This window comes from Rhineura floridana, chromosome 9 (genome assembly GCF_030035675.1).
Source record: "Rhineura floridana isolate rRhiFlo1 chromosome 9, rRhiFlo1.hap2, whole genome shotgun sequence".
Lineage (NCBI taxonomy): Eukaryota > Metazoa > Chordata > Lepidosauria > Squamata > Rhineuridae > Rhineura > Rhineura floridana.
In genome coordinates this window covers 42375790-42396636 of record NC_084488.1, presented here as the reverse complement: position 1 = coordinate 42396636, position 20847 = coordinate 42375790, and the positions used below count along the sequence as shown (strand labels likewise).

Genomic DNA, 20847 nt, shown 5'->3' with positions numbered 1-20847 from the left:
GTACTGACTACATTGACTGACCTCTAGGGTTGTCCAGGGTTTCATATGGGAATGGGGACATTCCAGCCTTGCTTGGACATGCCAGGGACTATATCAGGGACCTTCTGCAGGCAAAAGAGATGATCTACCACTAAGCTATGGCTGTTCCCCCTGAACCCAGAGATACCAAAGAGTTAGCAGAATAAAAAGGATATTAGGCCTAGCCTTGAGGCCTCTTCTTTAGCCATCTCAGCCCGCTTATGAGCAAAAGAGACAGCAGATCTTCTCTGTGTAACAAGACCCTTAGATGTCCTCTGTAAATTGCTACTTAAAGTCACCCCAGTTTTCCTGTAGTTCCTTTCCAGAGCTATTCATGAGACATCACCTGAAATTGAATTTAAGGTCCACATCTAGCCATCACTCCCTTCAGTGATGAAAAACCACTTGGATAGTCGCTTCAATACATCCTTGTAGAGATAAAAAATAAGGACAATGCACTCTCACATCTCTGGAAGGATAGAGTAGGGCTAACATCATGACTTCATACTTGACACAACATACATGGTTCTCTAGATAAATTTATTAGTTTGGCGTGGATGGTTGTTTTCTTTTGCAAATGGAAAAGGGGCCAGCATCAAAATCCAAGAGAAGCAAGGGAAGATGCAAAGTCTCAAAATGGTGCGAAAAATAAAGCCATCCAAGACTGCTCTTAATAAAATGTAACCAGTCCCAAATCTAGATTTTGATTGGTTCTTTGATTATGGCCTTTTAGCAGGTTTCTCTATAGCTCAAGTCCCCAATGAGGCACATATAGGTATCACAGAGCCCTCAGATACCCGTCCCTTACACCTGCCAAAGCTTCCTGCTCCTCCTAATTTTTTTTTTTAAATGAAGAGTTTTTTGGCTTTTGGGTGGTATTGGTTGGGGTGTGTGTGTATTTTTTGTTTGTGTTGTATTTGTTTTAGGGTACATGGATGTTTTACCTGTTTTTTTTCTGGAGGGAGGTTTTGAGCATTGTTGGTTTTTCTTCTGTGAAATGGGTATTTTGTAGTCCTCATAACAGTTTCTTAGATTTCGAAATGTGCCCTCGGGCCCAAAAGTTGGGAATCCCTGCGCTATAGCTATCCTAGCCTTTGTACTCCATATACATGTCTTGCACATTCAAATTCATCCTGTATGTGGACCTGACATCTATACATTATAAATTATTTGTTTTCTACACTCCCTTAACCATCTTGTCTTTCATCCATTCTTATCCCTTTGTGCCTTCACTTCCTCAGTCCATAATATCCATACCTATCCTTGCTACTTGCTATTATTCTATTCCTGTTGTTAACCTTAACAAAGGTGTCTCATGAACATTGTTCCAAAGCTGGATAATAAAATAGTCTCAACCATTGTTTTTTTTCTTTCCTTTGACTTCTTTGATAAACTTGCTTTTTTGTGCCTTGCACGTTAAACCCAATGATAAATCTCGCAACACTGACTCAGCAACTGGGTTTCCTCCCTGAGTCCCCTTAAGTAGCTTGGATCTCTCATGGAAAGAAAGGCTCTCTCACCAAAACTCTCTCACCAAAACCAGTGTGTGGACGTTTGTCGTCGCTTCCCAGGATTTTTCCTCAGGACTGAACCCCCTCCAATGAATCAGGTACTGCAGCTTTCCTTGACGCCAGCAGGAGTCAAGGATCTGCTCCACTTCATACTCCTCTTGACCATCGACCATGACTGGTGGGGGCAGAGCTTTGGGTGCTCCATGAGGGTCTGGTGGCTTCTCTGGGGTGAGCAGGGATTGGTGAAATACTAGGTGGGTAAGCGTAAGCGGAAAGCAACCGGGTTGATTCATGCTTCTACTTCCAAGGGTCTTAGCCTCTGTGCCTCTAACTTGTAGCAGGGAACCCATGTTGGCAAGTAGCGAGTGGAGAGCCACACTTGCCTGCTTGTATTTTAGGGCCCAGCTTGTGATGCTGATCTGCTACTCTTTTGTAGTTGGCTTTAGCTGTGGCTAATTGTTTTTGTAGCAGCTACTGCATGGCTTGCAACGCCTGCACAAACTCCACTGCTGCTGAAATGGACAGATTAGAACTGGGGGGGGGAGAAGGTGTGCGGGTGGTAGCCAACACTGGCAAAGAATGGTGTCTGCCAAGTGGATGCATGTACCGAATTTTTGTAAGCGAATTCAGCTAGGGGCCGCAAGGACACCCAGTTGTCTTGCTGGTAGTTCACATAACAGTGGAGATACTGCTCCAGGGCTGCATTCACTTTCTCTATTTGCCCATCAGTCTGGGGTGGTGCGTGGATGATATCCTTATCTCGCTCTGTAACAGCTGTCACAGGGCACGCCAGAACAGCATCGTGAAATGGGTCCCCCGATCCGAGACCAAGCTGGTGGGGAGTCCGTGCAGCTGGAAAACTTGTTGAACAAACAACTTGGCCATCTCCCTCATGGTTGGCAGTCCGGCGCAGGGAATGAAATGAGCCATTTTACTAAAGGCATCCACGATGACCAAAACGGACATTTTCCCCTGAGAAGCGGGCAGGTCTGTGATGAAGTCCAGAGTCACCATTTGCCACAGTCCTTCAGGAATGGGGAGCAGCTCCAGCAATCCAGCTAGCCTCCCTGGGGCATGGTTAACTCTCATGCAAGTGGGACAGGACTGTACATATCTTTCCATATCATGCTTGACCCTTGGCCATGTTATTCAGAGATTGTCAGCGGTCTAAGATGCGTGTGTGCCAGTGTGTGTATTTACCTAAATAGCAGGCTTTTACCCTGCATTTAGATCACTGAGACTTAAGACTTAGTAAAATAAGAAAAGCTACTTTATTTACAGAAAAGCATACCTGGTTCTAACTAAGTTGGAGGTGTTAGGTAGAGAACAACACAGGTAAAGGTAGGCAAGCCTAGTCAGCTGGAGGACCCTAACTCCATCTTTCCTTTGGAATGCAAAGAAAAGAACCCAAACAGGAGTTGCTCTTGCCCCACTTCCAACACCCCTTCTCAATGAGTGTTTAGTTCAGCGCACTAGGTTCATCTTGTCTCGCAGCTTGCAGTATCTGACTTTGCCCAACACCTTCGTCAGAGCGTCTGCAGTCATGTCTTCTGTTGGACAATACTCCATCTTGAGTAGTCCTCTCCAGTAGGTATCTCTAATGAAATAGTGCTTCATGTCTGTGTGCTTGGATTGTGAACTCTTCTGATTCCATGAATCTGATGCATCCTTGGTTGTCATGCATCACAATAGGCCCAAGTATAGAGATACCTAAATCTTTGAGCAGTTCAAGCAGCCATGTCGTCTGCTTGCTTCAGAAGCTGACACATACTCTGCTTCTGTGGAAGAGAGTACTACAGTCTCTTGTTTCTTACTTGCTCAGCTGATCACTGAATCTCCATAGTAGATGTTTCCACTGGTGGATTTTCGATCTGTAGTGTCTTTAGCCCAATCATCATCTGCATATCCCACTAGTTTGGGGTCTCGGGTAGCCACTAACTTCAGTTTCATGGTTGCAGTGCCCTTCAGATATCACGCCACTCTCTTGATTGCTTCCCAGTCCTTTTTCGTTGGCAAGCTGGTTTTTCTGCACAGGTATCCCAGTGCTGCCACCACATCTGGCCTGGTAACAGTGCTAATAAATAGAAGTTTCCCGATGGCTTGTCTTGTATCTCTCAACTTTTCCTTCAGCATCTGGCTTTTTCTTGAATATTCTCTTGCAGTCTACAGCTTTCCTTCCTTGAGGAAGATTGGTCAGTGTCCAAGTTTTATTCTTGTGTAAAGTTCCCAGCTCTTCCTTGGCTGCCTGTGTCCACCCCTCAGCTTCAATCTCTTTCCAGGTCTCTGGCTCTGGAAGTTCATCTCTCACAAGGTAAGCAAGTCTTTCTGGTGGTACATCTTTGTTGGTTCAGAGTGTCTGTGTGCTGGTGCTTTGTCTACCCCTTCTGGCACTGAACTCTCTTCTGGCTTAGACTCCTCGTCTTATTCTGCAGGTGGATTATTATTATTCCTTCTGTTGTAGACGAATAGCTCCGTTTCTTCCATTTTGCTGTCATCTGTTTAGTGTGACACCCCTTCTGGTTGGTGTGCGCACTTTCCTTCATCTAAGTGGGCAGCTCTGTATACTCCAACTTTGCCAGTTTTGGGATCTATGACTAGGTATCATTTCTGCGTTGAAGAATATCCAATGAATATTACTTCCTTGGCAGGGTTGTCAAATTTTGACCTCTTTTATTTTGGAATGTGCACAAAGGCCTTGCAAGGAAATACACGAAGGTGAGACATGCTTAGTGTCCAATCATGCCATAGCTCAAAAGGTGTTTTGTTGGTTGCAGATGCCGGAAGTCGGTTCTGCAGATAGGTGGCAGTAACCGCTGCCCCCCCAGTACTTCTGTGGTAACTGTGCATCTTCCAACAAGGAACAAATCATCTGTCCAAGAGTCCAGTTTATACGTTCTGCGACCCCATTTTGTTGTGGAATATAGACAACTGTAGTGTGGTGCTCTATGCCTTCCTCACATAGAAATTCTTGCATAGCCTTGGACACAAATTCTCCATTGTCAGATCTTATAATCTGTGGCTTTCTGCCAAATTTGTTGGACACAATTCTGACATAATCCTTCAATTTTTGAAGTAGTTGACTTTTCTCTCTCAATAGGTACATTTTAGTATACTTGAGTAATCATCTATGAAAGTCAGAATGTATAAATTTCCACCCTGTGATGGTATTCGCATGGGTCCACAAAGGTCAGTGTGAATTAATTCTACAGGTTTTGTAGTTTTCCTTTCACTTTTCTTAGGAAATGTTGGTTTCACACTTTTTGTCTTTATATAACACTCACATTTTTCTGTGAATTTACATTGTCCAATTTTAATGCCTCTAGCCAAATTTTTCTTCTCTAAAGCACTGATTCTGGCTAAGCTGGCATGTCCCATTCTTTTATGTCAAACATGTAAATATCCAGAATCACAGATTTCTTCAGCTGTGTTTGCATGCATAGTTTCAAAATATTCCAAATACAAAAGTCCATTTTTCAATTTTGCAGTAGAACATACTTCTCCTTGGTCTAAAACTTAGCAAACTTTGGCACTTAGAAAAAGTTCACCTCCAAACTCCATTATTTTATGGCACCTATTAAATTATCTTTAAAAGTGGGAAGAAATTGGCAATTTTTCAGTTCAAGCTCTCTGGCGCTCTCTGGCATTTTGCAGCGTAGCTCCACGGTGCCTATTTCTTGAGAACAGAACGTATCTCCTGAGGTGGTCATTACATTCTGTATATGATGTCTAAAATTCTTAAACAAATTTTTATCATTTATTAAATGTGAAGTACAACCACTGTCGATTAAAAATCTGGTTTTATAATCATAATTCTTTCCATCAGATACATGGTAACTGCAATGCTTCACTTTAGTCTGGCCACGTGTTTTTCTTTCAGCTTTCCTTTGTTTAAAATCAATTCTTTCTCCTGTCTCCCTTCTATAGCAATCTATTTGAAGGTGATTGGGAGATTTGCATTTGAAGCAACTCTTCCTGTGTTTTTCGGTACCCAGCTGTGGCATCAAGGCTGCATGACTTATCCCTCTATCCTGCCTTTGGTTGCTGTTTCTACCCACAGTAAGATTTTGCTTTTTCAGACAGAGCTTGTTCCTGTCTTTCTTTATAGAATCTGATCCAGTTTCTGATCTGTCTGTTCTAGTATGCAAGCAATCACTCAATGATGTTCATTTAGAGAGGCCAAGAGTATTACTTTTTGTAAATCTTCATCTAACAATTTTCAACGTCTTTCTAATTCTCGGAGCAGACTTGTAAATCTGTTCAGATGTATATTTTTAGATCGTCTCTATCAGATTCTTTCAGCCTGAACAACGACTTATAGAGAAACATCACATAATTTTTAGATTTTCTGTGATATACATTTTCCAACTTCTCCCATGTTTCCTTCACATTCCTACATCTCATGCAAACATTTAGTGCCTCATCTGATAAAGCAGAAATAAGAAGAGACTTCACTTTGGCATGCTTCCAGGATGCAGTGGCTTCTCCATCCACTGCCGAGGGTTCAGGATTAGGTAGGACTCCATACAGATTCTCTCCTTCCAGAAGTGCAGTCGTTGGAAGACTCCAAATCACATAATTGTCCTTCTTGAGCCTTGGGATGCTTGTCTTAAGTGTTGATTCTTCAGCCATGGTTTCTTACCTTTTGTTCTGCTTTTCTTTCTCTAACCTAGTCTCCTTTTTGATCTCTTTATAAATCACACACAGTACTTAGCCTTTTTAGCTTTCAGGCACAACTTGCAATTCAACTTAGCTTACTGGGAGGCCATAACCCTTTGTTATGGAAATTTGTATATGCAGAGATCATCAGCGGTCTGAGCTGCGTGTGTGCTAGTGTGTGTATTTACCTAAGTACCAGGCTTTTACCCTGCATTTAGATCACTGAGACTTAAGACTTAGTAAAATAAGAAAAGCTACTTTATTTATAGAAATACATAGTAGATAGGAAAGGCATACCTAGTTCTAACTAAATAAGCTGGAGGTGCAATGCCCAGACGTGGGTATTGCCCTCATGCATCAGGAGAGAGAGAGCAAAGACTAAGATGTCTCCTTTCTCCTCGGAAAGTCGAAGAAGAAGAAAGGAAGGAGAGGCAGATAAGCTTCCCTGAGCATATCAGTTTACAATGGAAGGAAGTTAGGTAGAAAACAGCACAGATAAAGCTAGGCAAGCCTAGCCAGCTGGAGGACCCTAACTCTATCTTCCCTTTGGAATGCAAAGAAAAGAACCCAAACAGGAGTTGCTCTTGCCCCACTTCCAACAGGCCACCAGAAGTCCTGTGTTACCACCTGTAAAGTTTTAAACACGCCAAAATGCTCTGTGGTTGGGGAGTTGTGGCATTGACAGAGGACCTTGGCTCGAACCTTTCCTGGAGGCACATAAAGGACTTCATAGTGAACGTCCCCCCCCCCGAGAGAAGCCTAGCATGCTGTCTTGGGAGGGCTGCTCCAGTTCTTGCACCCTCTCCTGAGCAAAAAGGTCTTGCTCTTGAGCACAATGTAATTCCTCGAACCATGGATCAGGACAGGTAGCCACCACCATTTTCTCCAGTGGTATAATGAAACATAGTGAGGATGGAGGTTGGTTTTCTTTATACTCTGGCTTGCAGAGTAAGCCATCAGGAGGTGCCACCAGGTCTCGAACAGATCACGGATGGCAAGTAACTCTTTCTCCCAGACCGTGTAGTTTTTTTCCACACTAGTCAGCTTTCAAGAGAAGTAAGCGCAGGTTCATAATGCTCCCCCTTTTGATCTGGTTGTAATAACACTGCTCCGATGGCTACATCCAGCGCGTCCGTCTCCACCACAAAAGGGCTTTGGGGGTCTGCATGCTGGAGTATTGGCTCTGAGGAGAACAGCAGCTTTAAATCCTCGAATGCTTGTTGAACCACTTTGGTCCATTGGAAGGGGCCTGGCCCCTGTAGGCAGTCAGTGAGTGGGGCTGTCAAGTTAGAGAAGGCCGCAATTCAACATTGATAATAGTTGCCGAACCCCAGAAACTGCTGCAGGTCTTTCTTGGGTTTGAGTGTGTGTGCCAGGAGAGCACGCTGTGCACCTTCCCCAGATCCATTTCGACTCTTGTGGGGGTGATACAGTAACCCAGAAAGTACAGGGTAGTCAAGTCGAAACCACACTTCTCCAGCTTGGTGTACAGGTGATGCTCTCTCAGTCTCTGAAGCACCGCCTGCACATGCCAAGCATGCTGCTCTGCAGAATCAGAGTATATAAGGATGTCATCCAAATAAACTATCATAAAGTGGTCTAGGTAGTCCTGGATGATGTCATTCATGAAATTTTGGAAGACAACTGGGGTGTTCGATAGTCCAAATGGCATGACCAGGTACTCAAAATGGCCATACCAGGTCTTGAAAGCAATTTTCCACTCATCTCCCTCCTTGATTCTGACAAGGTTGTAAGCTCCGCGTAGGTCTAACTTGGTATAGATCTTGGCTGTACACAGATGCTCCAGCATCTCAGTAATGAGAGGCAAGGGATAACTGTTGAGGATGGTGATCTTGTTAAGCTCCCTGTAGTCATAACAAGGGTGCAACTCCCCACTTTTTTTCTTGACAAACAGTAGTGGGGCCCTGGTGGGTGACTTGGATGGTCACTCTGCAAGTTGGTGTCCAGGAACTTGTTTGGTTTTTAAATGAAATAGGAACAATATGTAGTCCTATTTCTTAGCAAAGTATAAATGCAACAGCAGATTTTGAGAGTAACCAGTCCCATAACTTCTCTCAGACATACTAGCAGTTAATCAAATAACTAAACAGAGACAATATTCTTAGTTAAAAAGAATATTTACTCACAACCTTCATATGTTTAAGAAAACACAGGCTCTGTCTTAGACAGAAATAATTGGTAGTCTTAGTCCATTGGTGAGGATGCTCCTGGAAGAAGCATCTGCCTGCTCCCTCTGCTAGAGGTTAATGGAGAATATGCAAAAAGATCAAGATCCCCAGACAAAAGAGGCGGAAGAAGAAGGTAAATAACCCTACCCTTTAAGGAAGTTACATCATGGTAAACAAATATATAGAGATATCTCCAATACTGGTTACAGGGAACATCTCCCTATCAAAGGGGGCAGCATGCAAGCTTGCCTGTTCCAACAGAACTCCCTCAGTGCCGCCATGCTCATGCTCTGACAAGAAATAAATGCACCCTGAGGAGATGCTAGCCCCTGGGATCAAGTCTATAGTGCAGTCATAAGAATGATTGGGGGGGCAGCTGGTCAGCTTCCTTTTAATCAAAAATGTCCTTGTATTTTTTAGGTAGATGGGTCTTCTCGGGTGGGAACATGGCAAGGTTCTCTGTAGGTCCTCTCCGGCTCTTACCTACCCTTCACCATAAGGTTTCAGGGCAAGTTATGACAATTTAAAATTATAATATTAAAATCAGTTTAAAACAAATATTATTTATGAGTTTTGTTATGTTTTGTTTTTACAATTGAGTGCATAGGGAACTGGTTCTTTAAGCCGTTTCTCATACTTGCAAATGGTCTGTTCAGCATCCACTCACTTCATGCATTGAATGATGATCTGGGAAAGCGACAGAGCAATATTTGACAGTTTCAGCACACACATAGTGTGTAACATGCATTCACTTCAAATGTGATGCTTGTTCATGGCTTCCCTGGGTCACATTTTGGCCTTATGAATAGTTCCTAGGTATTCTTTGGGAATTTGTCATGAGTATGGGAATTCATGTAGTTGCCTTCTTCATTTTTGTTAAAGTTTTACACTTCTCCACTTATTCACTTCTCTCAAAGTCCTGCCACAGACTAAGCATCAAATATTTGTACGAACCATTCTTTGGCATTGTGTTCTATATTCCAACAAGAGTAGACCACAGGATTTACCTCCTAACATAAATAATAATTTCTCTGTTCTGAATATAAGTTGTGATACCAAATTTAGGCTATGCAATATTCCTGGAAACTTTTTTTCTCTTAACTCTGTTAGAAATGTTCACAACCAAACATTATTATAGGTCTTATCGGTTCTAAGCTTAGGAATATTACACAATGGCTAAATTGCACAAATGATGTGCGTGTTTCAGTGACTGTAGAGAATTCCAACCTTTACCCAAACTTTGATAGGCTACATAGTGTGATCCTTATTTAAACAGTTGATTGTTTACCGATTCATCCTTCTTAATAGCCTTCACACAATTTACTCACCAGCATGGCTTTTTACTGCTGTGACAGTTGCCTTTCCTCCCTCAATGCATTTTTGTTCTGTTATTTATTCACATCTCAATGATAAGTACTATTTGATTTGTAGCTAATTGCAGCAACTGTTTTCCATTATTTATGAGTGTCGTAGTCAGAATCCATTTACAATTCTGAATGGGCTAAAACTGATTGCAACAACTGATATGACCACAGCAATAAAGTGATTAACTGGCATGCTTGAAAGCTGTCAAGGTCTGGGGCATTAACTCCTTTTGCATTTCATGAACCATTCATTCTTCAGTTGCATGTAGCTCTTCAGAGTCCCATTGCTTTATTAAAATGTTTTCCTGTACTTTATTTAGATTTACATTCACATTTAATATTTACAAAACTTATTTAGGAAAAGCACTGGAATGCTAGTCAGAAAATAGTTTTTGAAAAAGTTGTTGAATTTATGCTCCATTTTTCTGCTACAACACAAACACCAGCTTCCAAATAAACAATAAACAATAAAACAAGTTAAAAGTACAAACAACAAATTGTCATGCTAAGATCAAACCTTAAAACCATATTAGACTAAAAGGTCTTCACCAGAAACATGAAAAATAAGAAAATAGGCCTGACAGATCTCTATGGAAAGGGTATCTCACAATCTCAGTACCATCACTAAAGGGGGTCTGTCTCAGGTACCTCTTGTCGTATTCTGTAGGAGCTATAGTCAGAGAAGGCTGATCCACTAGGCCTACTGGGGCACAGTCCTCCCATTGAGAATGTCAAGCAGTTTTTTTAAAAAAAAATCCTCCAAAAATCTCGAAGTGACACATGCTTTAGTGTTCCACACACATTTTATAACGTCTTGAATTTACAGAGGCTCATGAAGGCATTTCTGTCAATCTCCTGTTCTGTAGCCAATCCTAATCCAAAACTATAGCTGTGGGAAAGCTCCTACTCCATCTGATGTTATGAGACTTATCCAGCACAGCTAGTATAGCAGATTTAAGAAAGTTGAGGTCCGAATCAGGCTGCTTCAAGAACAGCCCTATGTGGTAGCCGTAGCCTGGGTCTGAGCATGCTCAAAGGTGTTTCCTTGAAGGCCAAATTTCTTCATAGTTAGCTAGAGAAGCAAGAGAGGAGTATTTCCTACTGTACTGAGTGTCAGCTCTGCACTGAGTCAGCAGTGCCGGTGGGGGCTGGAAATTCCTGGGTCGTTGGCATGGAAGGAAAGTCCTTAGCCGGCAGTCTGGTTGTAAATCTGCCAGGTCTATGAGGAGGGAACCTGATAAGGGCCAGGCCTGTTCGAAGCTTACTTGCCAAGTCCGAAGTCCAGAAGCAAGGTCAGTAGAGGTCTGGGATCAAGTGCCAAGGGGTCAGTCCAAGAGACGTTGCAAGGAAACAAGGAATACACGAAGCCATGCCTGACGTTGCAGTCAGCAACAAGCTGAGGCCAAAGTGTGCCTTATAAAGAGCAGGTTTGACAGCAGGTGTGAGCCCTCAGCATTTGGGCCTTAAGGGGACAGGCCTGCCTCTCTTCTGCCTGACCTTCTGCTGTCTACGTTCTGCAGGTGAGGGGGGAGTATCCTGTTCACTGGCTGCGTCTGGCTGCAGGGCCTCCGCTGTATCTGGGGTGCTCTGCAGCTGAGGGGGAGAAGGAGCTGGATTCTCAGGAGGCTCCTCCGTGTCTCCTTCTGGGTCTGCTGCTCCTGGGTCTGCTGCTGTTACTCCCGAGTCGTCCTCATCTGAGGAGTCCTCGGACAGGGCCATGACACTGAGCTTTTTTGTTGTTGTTAGTTTGTGTGAGAGTCCTTGCTCAAGAGAGCAAGCAAGCAAACAGCGAGTCTCTTTCTATAATAAGTGTAATTTTTAAATTAATCATTTTTCATTTAGTTTTGTGAATTGGAATGAGAAATAGAGGGAGGCTTGTGTATGTTTTATAACAAACTCTGTGTTGACAATTTCCCTTCATTCACTCATTAGAAGCTAGGTAAAGCAGGACAGGTTGATCTGAGCCACTTGCAATTACAGAGTATTTTCTAGAGTATTTCTAGAAAAGGTGTGTGTATCTGTTTCCAACAAGCCCCTCCTTTAGCTTAAATTCAAAATACCTTGAATGCAGAGGAAAATGCGTGCTGCTATTCTTTCTAGATGGATTTTTTTGTGAGTTTTGTCAATTTCTAAAATGAAAAGTTGGGACTTTTTGCCTGTCTGGATATGACTCTATATCCTTCCTTAAACCTGGAAGGTATTTTCTGTAATATAAGACATAGCAGAGGCTGATTATGATTTGTCTGGTGTGATGTACTCTACATATGAGCAGACATTATTACTTCACATTTTTAGGACTGAGCCATGCATTGCAAATATGTTCTGCTTTGCTCTGATGTGCCCTGGCTCAGATGAAACAATTTTTTTGTCGGTTGGTTGGAATACTTTGTTATTTTAATTTAGAGAAAAAAGTGTTCTGTTTAATGAAAAGTTAAATTGATTTTTTGGGGGTGTAAAACTGCATATAACTGGAAGCAAGTTAAGTGTGTGTGTGTGTGTGTGTGTTTTGTTTTTTGGCAATGAATGGGTTGATACTTGATGAGAGCAATTGAAACTGTAATACAATAGAATCAATACATGAATAAGAGGTTTAGAGTCAATCTTGCCTGAAAATCCTTCTTGGCCCTTTTACATGGAAGCTCTTCCATTGTTCATGGATATGCAGAGAATTGATATGTTTGTAGAGAGGAGACAGTGGAATTCTATGCATATGTAATAGCACACTTTCCTAAATAAGTCCTGTAGAAGTCCTACTGTGATGAAAACAGCATGTTTAAAAATTGCAGCCCTACCAAGTCAAAATTTTATCAGCTGCCATGAGTAACACAGTGTAATTCCAGTTACCTGTAATTCCAGAAGTGTGATGTTGGTTCTAGGATTCATAATAAAGAACTTCATTGAAATAACTGAAAAGACCATGCCAGCGCTCTATATATGACAAACGCATTTGAGGAAATAAAGTTAAGCTTATAGCATAGTATTTAATAAAACAATAATTAATAAAACAATAGCATGACGTGCTCTAATTTAAATACTCTTAAATGTCTCAGGTTTATTACACCTGATTTATTCATATAACCATTAATTTTCAATTTTGTATGTCTCTTCAGCTCTTCCAAATCAGAACACACTGATCCCCCACACTCTCTGAAATCATTAGTTGAAATCATCAGTTGCTGGAATCTTACACAAACTTTTTCAGGAAAAGTAATGCACTTAATTGCTTTTAGGCCTTCAGCTAAAGCAGGATCAACTAACTGAACCCTTATTCTAATTTAATTAATGTTTTATTCTTAAGGGAAACATACTTTTCTTATAATGATAAGTGACATCTGAATAGCACAGTTGCTTAGGACTTTATCTAGGACAGAAAGAGATAATCCTTACACATACTTGTTATTGCTTTTGAACTTTCATAAGACAAAAAGGACTGTCAGAGCTAATCCCATATGCTGAACTAGCTCTTCTTCATTTACAGGTCATCCTATATTTCTTTTCTACCTTAGACAACTCCTGATGTGCTTAAATAGTTCACAAAGAATGGCTAAGGCCATAGAATGAAAGAGGTCACTGCAGATTGCTAGAGATAAAAGGATTTACTTGACCATAGCTCATGTAGCATTTAACAAAAGACCTTTGGAATATACCTGGGAAAACCTGTTTGATTAGTGTGTGTTTATTTTAAGAATTTTGTGTTTTATTTTTTTTTAAGAAGATTCTCATGTTTTGTTGTCTTTTTCTTTCCTAATCAGGACAGAATTTTACCCTAAGGCAGTTAGGAGTATGTGAACCAGCAACTCGAAGAGGACTGGCATTTTGTGCTGAAATGGGGCTACCTCACAGAGGTTACTCTATCAGTGCAGGGTCAGATGCTGATACTGAAAATGAAGGAGTGATGTCTCCAGAGCATGCCATGAGACTGTGGGGCAGGGGGGTGAAATCAGGCCGCAGTTCCTGTCTCTCAAGCCGTTCGAACTCAGCCCTCACTTTAACTGATACTGAGCATGACAACAAGTCCGACAGTGAGAATGGTAAGTCTTTCTGTGTGGAATATGAAAAACTACTTCATGATTTGTATTTATACAACACTTATTTGTTAAATATGAGCATATTTTATGAACAACTTCAGTGACAACTTTCTAGGAAAAGCCAGTATCCTGCCTTGATCACTTAAATTAATCTGTACAATATTTTATCAACCGGTTGGAAACATTACATAGGAAATAATTAGCTATATATTACTTATATTGGGCCATATTAGCTGTTTTCCTTCATTGAAGAGCAAATAAGATGTTTTATTCCCAAAGCTAACTTACGTTCTTTGTCAATTTCTCTAAGACATCTAAAATAAGCCTCTGAATCTTAGAATGAATTATACAGGATAGTTCATGAAGAGGGCTCAAATATTAAAGAACAAACTTGATCATGCTTTAAAGTTGATACTTGATGAGAGCAATTGAAACTGTAATACAATAGAATGTTCTTTATACTTTGACTAGTGTGCAGTTAAAAACCCACAAACTTATAAACAAAACTCTTTTATGAAATTGGCAATAGTCTTTCTATATGAGTCTCTCCCCACCCCCGGTTAATTCTGAATTGAATAGTCTACTACCCATGGGCCACATGCAGCCTTCGTTGTGCATAATTTTGTTTCAGTCAAGAAAGTCTACTGTTTAGTGGTAGATAACATGCTTTGCATTAAGAAGGTTCTATAAAGAGAATACTGGGTTAGATGGACCAATGGTTTTGGCAGTATAAGGCAGTTTTAAAATTCTATGTGTTGATAGTGCTTGTGCAAGAGAACTTGAGCTCTCATTTTGCAACTTTCAGGCTTTTGTTATTGGGGAAAAACAAGCTTTAATTTAAATGTCTGTGTCATTAGAAACAAAACTATTTTATTTCTATAGAATACTGTCACAAATAGAAGTGTAAGACTCAGATCTACCTGTTAATCATTTGCATTTCTAAGCAGTGTACATAAAAAATCATGTTTATCCCCATCATGAAAAGTGTGCTCACTTCTGATAGAATTAGCATAGATTGCCAACTTTTAAATTGAACATGCTCCTGAGTTCTTTAACAGTAGCATGACATGCAGAAATGAAGTAACTGCACCTTTTCCTAACCAGGAGATTAAGTAGTAGGAAAGCGTAACTTGGTACATTTCTCTTTCCAGCCTGCTTATTAAAGACAAAGGATCAGGGCCAATAATAAAAATTAGAATCTCTAACCCCAACCCACCTAAGAATATCACTGCTCAAGAATATCACTGCTGAAAGAGGCTAAGATAAGCTTGGAGGAAAAATTGAGGATATAAGACTATTCAAAAGAGATTTGCAGCTCACTCATATTCTGGAATGTTATTGTGGTGACACACGTAGAGGATTTCACTGAACAACTACTGTAACATCCTTTGTGAAACAACAATGGCAGAGACTAAGTAACAACGTTTATTGCTGCTTCTAATTTTGTGTAGAGAATGGAGACAGGTACCAGTGTCAGGACAAGGAGATGAGGACTCCTTTTTTCAGATCTTGACAGTTCTGAATGCAGTTATTTGCCCCACTGCCCCCTTGAAATAAAGCATAGGATCCAGCTCTTAGGGTAAGGAATAAAGGGCCAAGTCAAAGGAAGCTAACTTTATGTATTTTTCAATTATTGTGCTTTCTGAACCTACAAAAAGAGGGCTGTTTAATTTGTTTTACATTTAAAGTTCTACGTACAGTATGTAAAAACATCTGCCGCATTTGGAGAGATTGTATGTAGTAAGATTATGCACAACAAATATGTGCATTATATGTAGCCGCAAAGTCATTACACACTTTGTAACTTTCAGTGTTAGTCACCTGAATAGGATTTTACACATAGCAAACATTACAGAATTATTTTGACAAGTGAGCTAGAAAACAAAAACATATACTCTGCAGGAGCACTATCCCTCATTAAGGGTATTTCCAAATGAAAGCTATCCCTGATTTAGTTGCTACTCAGTTGTTTCAGGAAATCTGTATGTCTTTCCCTGATATAGGTTTCCTAATTGGAAAATATGGTTTTATTGCAATACTGGAAGTGAATATATATTTTAGTGCCAAGCAAGGACTAATCCTTATCCAGCAAGTAGTAATGTGATATGTCTAAAAGATGGGAAAGATCAACCTTGTTATATGAGGGGTGAGGTAGGTAAGGGGAGAGGAAAGGAGTTTCAGGCTTACAAAATATGGGGAGGGAAAGTCATTTTGGTGCTTATGTCATTTTATCATGTTTTATACACCATCCCAAACCAGAAAATATGCTAGATTGTGGGGAGAGCAGAGATTTATATTTTCTAGTGACAAATCTTTCTTTTTCTAAACATTAAGCAGGAACTGTTGGCACCTATAATGCTATAATTATATCTCAGAAGGAATAGTTATATTCTAGTTGAACTTTAATTATTATGTTTTTGTTATGCACACAGTAGCCTGGGAGGAGCCTGAACATCAGGACTACAGGGTGTGGGGTAAAAGATTTTAACTCTTTCCCTGGCAATCTTGTAAAAAATAAATAACAAAAAAATCCAACCTTTCCCAACCTTTCTTCCTAATGGAAATAGCAGCTGGGAGGAGAGAAACTCAGTGGGAGGGTTAAAGTCTCTTACCCCAACTTGCAGTTATTATGCTGCCCAAGTTCTTCCCTGACTGCTATTTACATTACAAAAGGATGTATATTAGTTGCATTCAATTATCATCATCATCATCATTTTTTACTCTTCTTTCATCCAAAGATCCCAGAACAGGTTAATTTTTTTTTTAAATATGACATTAAAAACAATTTAAAAACAACCTAAAATCCCAAAATAGGGTGGGTCCTAAAAATACATGTCTCAGGTATCAAAGTCCAGGGTAAAGAGGTGCATCTTCAGCATTCATGCCAATTGTACCTCCGTAGGGAAGGAGTTCCACAATATAGGGGCCACCACAGAGAATGCCCTCTCCTAGGCTACACACCTCTGAACTTCTGAGGGTGACAGAATTACCGGAAAAAAACCCCATCCCAATACCTGAGAGGGTCTGTAGTGAAGGAGGCAGTCTTTTTAGATTTTGGGGACTTAAGTCGATTAGGGCTTTAAACACTAGTGCAAGTACCTTGAATTAGGTCTGGAAACGGAACTAGTAACCAATGCAGCTGTTTTAGAACAGGGGTTGTATGAGTTCTAAAGGGAACCCCAGCCAGTAATCTGGCTGCTGCATTTTGGACCAGTTGAAGTTTCTGAGTCATCTTCAAGAGCAACCCCTCATAGAGCACATTGAAATATTCCAATCTGGAAGTTACCGGAACATGGAGTACTGTGGCCAAGTCAACTTTGTCCAAAAGGGGCTGAAGCTGGCAAACCAGCCAGGGCTGGAAAAAGGCACTCCTACCCCCTGAGATCACCTGAGCCTCCAGTGACAATGATGGATCGAGGAATATTCCCAAGCAGCGAACCTGCTCCTTCCAGGGGAATGCAACCCCATCCAGAACAGGCCATCTCTCCACCTCCTGGACATAAGAACTCTGAACACATAACACCTCTATCTTTTCAGGTTTCAGCCTCAATTTATTGGCTCACATCCATCCCATCACTGCCTCCAAGTGCCAGTCCAGCACCTCAACTGCTTGTCTTGATTCAGATGGAACAGAGATATTAATGACACCTCATTCCATATCTCCTGATGACAGCTCCTACTCGCTTCATATAGATGTTAAATAGTATGGGGAACAAAATGGAACCCTGCAGAACATCACAGGACAGCACCCATGCTGCTGAACAGTTACTTCCCATCACTACTTTTCAGAAGCAGCCCTTGAGGTATGAGGAGATTGAAGCCCCCAACCCTCATCTCCCTGAGATGCTCCAGAAGGATACCATGGTCAACAGTATTGAAAGCTACTGAGAGATGAATGAGAAGAAGCAGGGTTGCATTCCCCCTATCTTTCTCCTGACAGATATCATCAAGCAGGGCAACCAAGGCAGTTCATTCCCATGGCTAGGCTTGAAGCCAGCCTGGAATCGATTCAAGTAGTCAGTTTCCTCTAAGCGTGCTCAAAGCTGGACTGCCACCACCTTCTCGAGCCCAGGAAGGGGATATTTGCCACTTGACCATAGTTATTTAACACTTCTGGGTCCAGAGTAGGGATGGTATCCTCTCCTTTTTTACATTTCATTTTTAAGTGTGGCTCCTTGGTCATGGTTAACGATCTGATTCCTCTTTCTTTCTTCATTTTTTAAATTTCCTCTATTTTTTTTTTGCTTTGCAGAGAATTATCAATATTATAATTGCTATTTATTCACAAGTCTCCACTGGTATTAATCTTTATTCTGAACACTGTAATAATTGCCTGTTTATATTCATTTTCAAGTGCACTGCAGAGCAAATTAAGGCAGATAATCAAGTCACTGTCTTCCCCCCTGCTGCTTACAATCAACACCTCATTCTCCCCTGCTGTTTTCATCAAATGCAGGTACTAGAGTACCAAGGTGAGCTATGTGCTCCACAGTGACAGTGAGGGCACTCAGGAGCAATCATGTCAATGGCTCGATGCATCTCACCATTTCACAGTAAGACGAGAGCCTCGACAGGAGCACCAGCCATGTCAACCAGAAAATCCCCTAGAGCATTCAGGAATCCATCAGATTCCATAAGTCTCAGAGGGCAGACCACCTTAATGCCCCCCTTGCAGAATGGAGTTGCTACATTCAACCCAAATATTACCAGAGAATAGTCTGTCCATGACAATGAACAACTCACAGTGAGTCCCCCAATCAAAGTAGTATTACAAATCCACTCTGTGGCAAAGACTAGGTCAAGGGTATGCCCATCCACATTAGGCCATTTATGTATTGAGACAGTCCCATAGTGGTCGTGGAGGTCATGAAGTCCCAAGCTGGGCCATTGGAGGCAGCCTCAGTGTGGATACTGAAGCCGTCCACACCACCGTGAAAGGATCTTCCAACACTACATCTGAGATTACCTCCCCCACCTCAGTTAGGGAGGTTGTAGCACAGCAGGGTGGGCAGTACACTAACAGCATACCCATTCTGTCTTTCTGGCCCAGCACCACAAACAATCCCTCAAACCCAGACATAGTGAGGATTGGTCTCCTGGTATGAACGATGAAATTTTTATGGATGATTGCAACTCCCCCCTCCCTGTCCCTCTGAACTGGAATGGTGCTTCACTAAGTACCCAGGCGGACGCAGTTATACATGCCAAATCTCCTCCCTCATCCACAATCAAATTGTGGATGGTATATGTTTTATTTTGGGCAGACCTGGCATTTAACAAGAACACCACAAGGCCAGGGGGTTGGCTGACTGGCATCCCCAAATTCTGAAATACAGGTGAAGTAGAAGGAGCAAGACCTTTGATGTAACTAGCCCTGCTCCTCCATATGGTGGCCTACCACCATATCTCCTCCTACCTACTATCACAGGGATAGCAGTCCCACTCCCATCCTCCCCCTGTCCCTGGCCAAGATGCTAACTTCCCTGACCCACCTCTAGAAAACAAAGGAATACAGAAGAGGCTGGAGGCAGGGAATATCAAACAAGGAGATAGTAACATGAAGATCTCATTCTTATCTCTCAAGGCACATAAAAAGCAAAGGTAGCCATGTTGATCCATAAGAAAAAAACTCCAGTATCCACAGTTGAGCAATATCTTTATTGGGACCAACCAATCCACCTGAAGATGACTTTGCATTTTTCTCAAAAATTGGGAGTGTTCATTGCTTCTTTATCCAAGAATCCTAAGTGTCTCACCTATCTGTAGCACCTTGGAAGGATTTCTTCAGCTTTCAATTTCCATCTTGAAAATGAGTCTACAAGTGGACCTCATGACTACAACTTCAGACTAATTTTTGTACTACTTGGTTTTTTATTTTTCCTTGTTCCCCCTTACCCCCTGATTTGTGTAACATCTAGTGTGATGAAAAGTTCTGGAGAACTTGAAAGCTTACCACATTTTTGTGACATTCTGACTGGTCCCAGTAAACACATTGCCAACTGAAGAGTTTATTCTTTGCCCTATATTCCAAGGCTGCAGCTGTCTAACATACTTGGCAATTAGAGACTGAAACTTTCCAAGAGGGGAAGCCAGTGCAATTTGCATCTGAGCTTCTCTCAAGGTTTTTCTTCTGGTAGCCTTCTTCAGATACAGAGAAACCTGCAACTTTTTTTTTAACAGAGGGAAAGTGGTTCCTTTTGCTATTTTTCCTCTAGTGGTCCAGATCACTCATAATGCTAAACCATGGTTTAGTACTGTGTTAACAAGCCTCAATGGTTTAAAACAAATTCTGGATAATTCAGTACGCCAGCTTCATAATGAAACTGATCATAGGCTGTTTTAAATCGGGATCCCTGGTTCATATCTAATGTTAAGCCACATTTCTTTAAAGGTGATCTAAACTTGGCAGAAGTGCTCCTACCAGCCACAGGGGAGGAGAAGAGAGGAATGAATGAGCATGGCATTTCCATATGGTTCACTGAAGATCATTGACATAGTGCAGAACAGGCGAACAGGACAAAGACTTTAAGCCAAAGTTTGAGCCTTCGTTTTACATGGGTTACCAGTTTGACCCAGACAAAACTGTATACGAATACCTTTCTCATGCATCTATAAACAGCATTGCTTTCTGCAGTAGTGTTTCATCATATCCTATTAGTCTTGAACAACTTGACCTATTTATTCACTTTATGACACAGAAGAGTGATTTGTTTGTTTGCTTGTTTGTTTGTTTATTGCATTTGTATACCGCCTCATAGCTGAAGCTCTCTGGGTGGTTTACAACAATTAAAATCATTAAAAACAAATATACAAATTTAAAAACACATTTTTAAAAAGCAATATAAAAACACATGCTAAAATGCCTGGGAAAAGATGAAAGTCTTGACCTGGTGCTGAAAAGATAAAAGTGTTGGCACCAGGCGCACCTCGGCAGAAAGACCATTCCATAATTTGGGGGCCATCACTGAGAAGGCCCTCTCCCTCGTTGCCATCCTCCGAGCTTTCTATTAACAGAATCCTTTCCTAGTCATTTGCCTATTGCAGTCAATATACTTCTTAAGAAAATTTGCCACAGGGATCT

General features: G+C 41.3%; 1 protein-coding gene across 8 annotated transcripts in view; it reads left to right on the top strand.

Annotated features, from left to right (window-relative positions):
* The window catches only part of TENM3 (teneurin transmembrane protein 3), a 711055-nt gene that overhangs the window by 190358 nt on the left and 499850 nt on the right, over nucleotides 1–20847 (top strand). For 7 of the 8 annotated variants that reach the window (XM_061585249.1, XM_061585250.1, XM_061585255.1 and 4 more), the window contains exon 3: nucleotides 13491–13769. In XM_061585249.1, the coding sequence (XP_061441233.1) occupies nucleotides 13491–13769 (279 nt within the window). Of the gene's footprint in view, nucleotides 1–13490; nucleotides 13770–20847 lie in introns of those variants that run through there. The other variant, XM_061585256.1, reaches the window with a different exon arrangement.